We start from the raw sequence: 8,148 nt of genomic DNA on the forward strand, positions 1-8,148 counted from the left end.
TGTATGTATGTATATATATATATATATACATATATATATTTATATGGCTCCTATAGGTTTTCGACGTTTAGCACAACGAATGCACCTTTCTGTCCACTGTTACAAGAACTGCACAAAATTAGCCAAACATTGCACATATACACGCATGCAAAAGTGAATAATGACCTCACCCGTGTGTAGAAACAGGATCACAAATACTCTCACACGATACACTGTGTAGATCAAAGTGGGGCACATTAAAATCAAAATAAGCAGTACACGTGATATGTTGCTTCCCTATTTTACCTCACTCTGACAATGGAATATTCACGGAAGACAACAATATGTGAACTATACATCATACACCAACTACATACAAACACATGAAAAGCTATGCATAATTTAAGTACACTTGGCGCAAGGCAGTTCACGTACAATACATATTACGTTTAATGTTTGTGTACAATTTTGACATAGTTTCTGTAACGTGGTTTGAAATGCTGGTTAATGTACGATACAGAACCATTTATAGATTTACACTATAAACTTCACGAAGTCACGGATACACAGAAAAATTTAAATAACAGTACACATTATTGTTGCACATGTAGCGGTATTCTGAAATATTATGGCAATATATTTTATGGAAGTACAATACAGTGTATCTATATAGTATTAATGTATAAAAGAATATAATTCATTTAATATACGGTGTATTTTGTATATTCTAAGATATACAAAACTGCATTTTGAATACCTTTCATTTATTCCGAGTTACACAGTGTAGAAATTACTCATGAATATGCAACGCAATACAGATGTTAAGTATGTTATTTATATACTACTAAAACTCTGAGATTGTTTGTTTGTTTGCTTGTCTGTAATTAAATACAGCAAAAACTGCGCACAATAGCGCCATATTTGTAGGAATATAGTACCCCCTGAAATATGAATAGAAATAGAATAAAACAAGTTTCATTAAAATCAGGCCACGGGTTACCGTGTTAGCGCCGTCTTTCGGGTCACTTTTATGAAAATTTCTAGCATGAGTAATTTTACATTGGCACAGCATGGCCAGGAGGTTAGGGCACTCGACTCGCAATCTGAGGGTCGCGGGTTCGAATCCCTGTCACACCAAACATGCTCGCCCTTTCAGCCGTGGGGGCGTTATAATGTGACGGTCAATCCCACTATTCGTTGGTAAAAGAGTAGCCCAAGAGTTGGCGGTGGGTGGTGATAACTACCTGCCTTCCCTCTTGTCTTACACTGTTAAATTAGGGACGGCTAGCGCAGATAGCCCTCGTGTAGCTTTGCGAGGAAATTCAAAACAAACAAACAAAATTTTACATTCGCGCTCTTTACGAAACTTCTTACTTCACTTTTTTGAAAAATGAAATGGTCTTTCCTTTTGCTCCCGATCAACAATCAAATATCTTTTCTTGAATTATGAATGACACGAATGGATTGAAATATTTAATTAAATTATCTCAAAATAAACCATCATTTCGGTGCCATATTGAAATTAGCTCGAATTCTTCATAACCTCTGAATAGTGAGTGACCCAACGGGTCACGGTGGTCTAGTATTAAAATAGATTTTGGTGCTTCACTACGTCGTTACTGTTCATGTCGTCAAGTCCGGACATGTTCTATCTGACGATTGTGCATCGTTGTTTCAAATGCAAAAAGCTTTGTCGTAAAGATATCATGACCAAACTACACTAAACTTCTCTGGCTTCCATAATTCGTCTAGTGGACAAAGACAACAGTTTCCCAGCGCCCATTTCAACAGTCCTCTCGCATAGAAATCCATAGGCACTGCATTTAGCATGAACATCAGTTTCATTCACCAGCTACTTGAGGTGACAGTTGAATGGATATGTTATGGAAAAAGCTTGTGTACACGTGACTAATGTTGTTCTTCCACACTGAGATTCTTCTTGGTTATGTTGAACAGTACTGACTGGTACACGTGGACGATTTTTTTAAATAACCTTTGTGTTCATAGATTCTCACCTGTTACAAATTGATCCATATTTCTTTGTTACTCAACGTCATTAAGTACACCCTTATCTCTGTCTTCAAAATTCTATATCTCAGATCTGAACACACCTATATAATCTGAGTGTATGAATATTTTGCGATGGAAAGGGTTGTTACATACCCTATCCAAATGCGTTCAGTTTTTAGTGGTATCACACTATTTTCGCGACGCCAAATAATGTCAAAATGTAGTTCTTATGCATTCGGTTCCACGGCGACTTTATACTGATATATTCTGTATATTTTGTGTGACGTTAGACACAATGCCTTTCATGAATGTACCAAACAAAAACGTTAAAATATACAAACAAAACGTTTGGGAGACGTAGACATGCATTTAAATTACTTTCACTCCACGCACAAAAAAATATGTTGAGGAATAAAACAACGACACATTCTACAAGTCTTGCAATGTATCACACAAAAGCTTTTTATTCTGGTAAAAAATAAAACTAAAAGCGTTTACACAATATAATGACGATACAGTGTGGCTTTATTCTCCGGGTTGGCCCGGCATGGCCAGGTGGTTAGTGCGCTCGACTCGCAATCTGAGGGTCGCGGGTTCGAATCCTTGTCAAACCAAACATGCTCGCCCTTTCAGCAGTGGGGGCGTTATAATGTTATGGTCAATCCCACTATTAGTTGGTAAAGAGTAGCCCAAGAGTTGGCGGTGGGTGGTGATGACTAGCTGCCTTCCCTCTAGTCTTACATTGCTAACTTAGGGACGGCTAGCGCAGATAGCCCCCGTGTAGCTTTGCGCGAAATTCAAAAACAAACAATCCTCCGGGTTTTGCAATATACCACACAAAATATTTTTACTGTAGTTAAAATATAAAACACAAAAATAACGATTATGTTTTGAAACAACAACAGAGTGTAACTTTAAACAAAGGTTTTTCAATGTAGTAACAAACAAAATTAAAAGTTCTACGTAAAGTAACAATGACTCAATGATGTATTAATTTTATGTAATGAATGCCAGTAAGATCTGAATATAAACTGTTTGATAATCTGGAGTCTATTATACATTATTTCGAAGTTAAAATATGAGTATATATACACACACACACTTTACAAGAAATATTTTGGAAAAACAAAACAATTAACAACTTCTTGTTTAACATAACAATAAGAAGGTAGATGGCTATTAGGTTGATCAACGTCTACCTAACAATTTGGTATAATGAAACATCAAATGGTGAAACAACGCACTCTCGTCTCTACTCACAGAATACCCTCTGAAGCATATTCATCGATACAGAAACAAGTTCCAGTGATTAGAAGGTCGTTATAATGCTTCAACTAATTAAAGCGCTGGAAGCGTTAATAGATTTTCAATCCTTTAAGTAGCATTAGATATAAAGCTTGCCAATTGGCACGTAATTACTAAAAATCATAAAATAAGGTTAAAAGGGCGCCACCTTGTGTGAAATAGGTTATAACTGTGTGGAGGGTTTGTTTGTTTGATGTTAAGTAAAAAGCTACACAATAGGCTATCTGTGCGGAGCGGTTTGGCAGATATTGACTATGTAATGGCCTTTCATCGATGAACTTGCTAACTTAACGAAATGGTCTTCGCCAAGTTTGGCTATTTTGATTAGAGTAGGCCTACCAAAAACAATATACACGTCTTTCGTCACAAAAAAGTACTAATATATTTTATTGACCGTAAAAAAATTATTCAAGTTATAAGTACAGTCAACATAATTTATATTTAATTCCAAGTTATGCAGCATATTCTTCCTCTTCCTACGTACACAAGTTTTCCTACGGACTAGGCATAGTTTCAAAGATCCCTATATAATTTTATTATAAACCTTGTGATTGGAGAATAAATGGTTACCTAGTAACCATAAATAGAATAAAATATTTATAAATGCTCCTCAATCTAGTTTTCACACATCTAAGCCAATTTATGTTATACTATTTAATATTTACTATTTCTTCATTTATAATGTATATAACAAAATTATGTTAAATGAATATGCAAAATAAACATGTAGTTAGTAACCATGCTATTTTTGGGTATGATGTAAATAAAATTTAATAATGGTGTAATAATAATAATTCACATATTTTGTAGCGACCTCTATTTACTATAACTTTTGTGAAAAGTTATCCACCAAGTTGAATTCATACAGTTTATTGGTTTGGTAGATTTCAAACAATATCCAAGTTATACAGATCATATATAAGTAACTAGTTCTAATGACACCCAAGCTAATGTTTCTAAAAACATTAAAAAACTCTGACACATGAGTATTAATTACGCCCACTTGTGAATGGCTATAGTATTGAGTTTAACGTTTCTTTGCGCTACCTTTTATTTCCTAAGAATGCAATTTTTTACATATCTAATCAGTCCATAACATATCTCAATAACCTCAAGTACAACTCAATGCACTATACTCAAGCGAATGAAATGCATAAATCCAGTAAATAAAGTCCTAAAAATTTAATGAACTTTTAAAAAACGTGGGCTTGTGGGATCACAAACACGTAATATCCCTGAACTGTCTGTGGTATATTTCTTTGATACTCCAAAGTAGATATCCACTTTTTTTTTTTGTAAATAAACATTTATGACTGGTATTATAATTGTAATGTACAGTTCACACACAAACAGAGCCGCCAGTCTAACATACCGTCTTTATATGCTAAATCCTATAGGCTCTTGACAAAACTCAATGTCTAATGTCACGGATGGGAGTGAAGAAACCTGTATTCAGATGTGCTTCAAAACAAAATTCGGTAACCAGCATTAGTATTGGTGGAGGAAGGAAAACGCGGAATATACATTTCAAAAACAAACAAGTTACGGAAATCCGGTTTCAACAAGTACTCTCTCCCTTGGAAAGTGGTTGGATTATCAGGTTTCCATGATCGTGATTTATCTAGTTTCCAAGAATCACGAAAACAAACAGCTTTTCCGACTTGAAATAAATTTCACTAAGACCATGAAGAAGTTGAATGATTGGGAGTTTTACCTTAAAATGCTAATATTAACTTCCGGTCAGAGCTACTTGTATGAAAACTAAAAATCAACCCGATAATGAGTATCGTTAATCAAATAAAGTGTTCTTACGTTTCTATTCACAAGGCCGAATTAGAAGATAGGGTTGGAAAATTTCCTTAAGTAAAGTAGTAGCTGGACTTTGTGTGGTGTGTTTCAGCGACAATTACAAGCAAGCCAAGATTTCCCCAACTTGGTTTAGAGACTTCAGTGGCACTTGTACTTTTACTTGATTAAAATTAAAATATGACGACATTATTTCATATTTACATACAAGTACGTAAGTTAAAAGCAAAGTATACAACGATGATTCAATTTGGACAGCATATCCTGCCAAGCGAAGAATATTCTGGTGTATAATATTAATTTTTTATTTGTAGTTTTATGAATGCTTGGTGTTTCATCATATACAAAATATAAGGATCATCTAGCAATGACAACAAATAACTAGTTTCGTAATAACAACTCTGTTATTAATAAAACGATCGTAATGAATACTGATATTTTCACATTCGCAAACATAATATATTCGTATTAGTACATTATGTTGTCCATGCATGACTAATAAAATTCACGCGTGACATTTAAGACGGTCCCCTCTATACACCTACAGGAAATTTGACCGCAGCTAAGTTTCAACAACGAATCTCCAAGTTAATCGGATAAACGGTGAAATCAAATACAGGGATCTGTACGGCTTGATTTGGGGGAGTATTTTGCTGTGGTTTTTCTGTGAATATAGTGGTATCTCCCCTAAATTAACCACTATCACCGCTCTGTTCACGTTTTCCGACGATTTTGTGAACATATACCTGGACTGTAGGTATACATGTTTCTCTTCGGCAATGTGGCATTTTATTAATATTAACGGAAATTCTTCTCTGTCCTCTTCTACGATTTGCTTTCTTTGCAACTGGTATCGCTTCATGATCGAACCCACATCTGTTACACGACGGATATTTTGCTACTTTAAAACTCGCGAGTTTTGAATCTGATGCTTCTGACATCTGTCCTCCGAGATATGTGCAATCTTGACAGAAAATCTGCCGGGTGATTGTTTTTCCTCATAGTTCCCGATGATTACTGGCTTCGTTAAATTCCGTAGTATAATACGTTAACATCAGGACAGGCAAAATTTAGTGAAATATTTTCCCATGTACCAAAAAAAAAAGTATCTCCTCTATTTCATCATACGACAACGCACATCCCATAAACTTTGCAAGACAGTTGAGGAATACTGGATGTGTGCCTCCTGGAGGTGGAATATCGTATGTGGTGTAACAGATTCAGAGAATCGTTTTTAAATAATATTTACAATATGAAGAGCCGGGTTAAGCGTATCTTGGACCCCACGCACAGCAAATGTTATGGGCCCTTCCTTTCAACCACGAACCCAAGATTCAAAGGGAAACGTATACAACTTTTAACAGCTAATGACAATCTAGCTTTAAATGAATGTAAAACACATAATAATTTTCTTCATTGTAAGGATATGTTTGATTTGTCTAGACAACCCTAATCACAATATATATAATTTATAATTTATTTAGGATAACTATAAGCTCAATAAGATGTAATAATGAAAGAAACATTACAACCGCATTATTTTACAAAACTAACTTAGTTTAACATTAAAAACTTGTTTTTGTACATTGATATTCCGTGTCGTCTTTAATTAAAAATATATTATATTTCAGTATAAAAAAATTTAGCTGTAGTAATTTAAGAAAATTTTGGCACCTTTTAAGAAACCTTCATTCATGAGCTTTTTTCTGGTCTGGGACCAACGCATGTGCGTGTTTGCCATATCGCTTAATCCGGCTCTGACTATACGATGCTATATGATACATACTCTTATAGAGGCGTTAAAATAATTAGCATGCACAGAATTCATAAATACTACATAATAATGCTACCGTCAGTTAATATACGCACATATATATATATATCAAATGAACGAAACAGATCGAACTTTAATAAAATAGATGTTAACACTTACGTGTCCAATCCCATTGACGGCATAGCCGGAGTTGATAAACCCCTTAAAAAAGAAAAAAGGGTGATATCAATATGTAAAGAAAAACATCGACATAGCCCCTATCTGTCTTCCACGTAATAATAATACATCCACATTACACTAGAAGAAAAATAAAACATGTATTTCAACAGTTTCATAATTACAACTCATACAAGATATTTAAAGCTGAATAGTGCAATTATAAATCTATCTGTTTATCTAAACACATTGTCATAATAGTTCTGGCTTTAATGTATAGCTCCTGCCTGTATCTACAGAGGGACGACTACTCTGCTGAGGCTTTCTACAGGTTGAATGTCTCAATACAGAAGCCGACGAAACGTTGTCCGCCTCTAGACAGGGGTAGTTGTTATTGTTATTTTCTTGGTGCAAAGCTACACATTCGGCTATCTACAATCTGCCCACTGCACTGAATCGACCTCCAAATTTAACGTTGTAAGTCCATAAACTTACCGCTAATCCAGGAATTAACAATCTATTAATACCAAAACTCTACTGCGTCTATACTAATAAACAACACCTTTGTAGTCGGTCTGTTAAAAAGTAGCATAAGATTCAGAAGTGAAGGTGTACTGGAAATGTAAGAGATAATGAAATAGTTAAAATTAAGTTTTACTTTTAAAGGATAAAGGTCACATCGTATAAAGTGTACCTCTTTTGATTTATCTTTAGATCCACGAATTATCAAGTCTGATCAAAACTTATTCAGAATACTTAGCTCAAGGGAACACAAAATAAGGTACAGATTGATGGTAAACAAAACTGAATACTCATGTCTAATTAATAGTATGATAATCTAACTTAAGCCTTATTACCGTATTTTTCGGAATATAAGACGCACCCTTATTTTGAAGACAAAGTTTTGGGGAAAAAAAGCTACAGTCGCATTTGTAAGATTTTTATTAAACAAAAATTCAATTTGATACTTTAAAAATTAGTATATATTGTTCTAAACACAAAACAGCTCAAAAGATCAAAATAAGAAAATACCGTAAATCAAAAAAAGGTTTAAAATCTTCATTGCTTTCACTGTAATTAATTTTTGTTATTATTTAGGGAGCATTATAAATAGTTAT

The 8,148-nt window shown here is 34.3% G+C and overlaps 1 protein-coding gene across 5 annotated transcripts in view; it reads right to left on the reverse strand.

The window, feature by feature from the left end:
• LOC106458188 (single-stranded DNA-binding protein 3-like) overlaps nucleotides 1-8,148 on the reverse strand; it is a 67,476-nt gene that overhangs the window by 49,936 nt on the left and 9,392 nt on the right. For all 5 annotated transcript variants that reach the window (XM_022384324.1, XM_013917659.2, XM_022384323.1 and 2 more), the window contains exon 5: nucleotides 7,034-7,075. In XM_022384324.1, the coding sequence (XP_022240032.1) occupies nucleotides 7,034-7,075 (42 nt within the window). The remainder of the gene's footprint in view (nucleotides 1-7,033; nucleotides 7,076-8,148) is intronic.

This window comes from Limulus polyphemus, unplaced genomic scaffold (genome assembly GCF_000517525.1).
Source record: "Limulus polyphemus unplaced genomic scaffold, Limulus_polyphemus-2.1.2 Scaffold426, whole genome shotgun sequence".
NCBI lineage: Eukaryota > Metazoa > Arthropoda > Merostomata > Xiphosura > Limulidae > Limulus > Limulus polyphemus.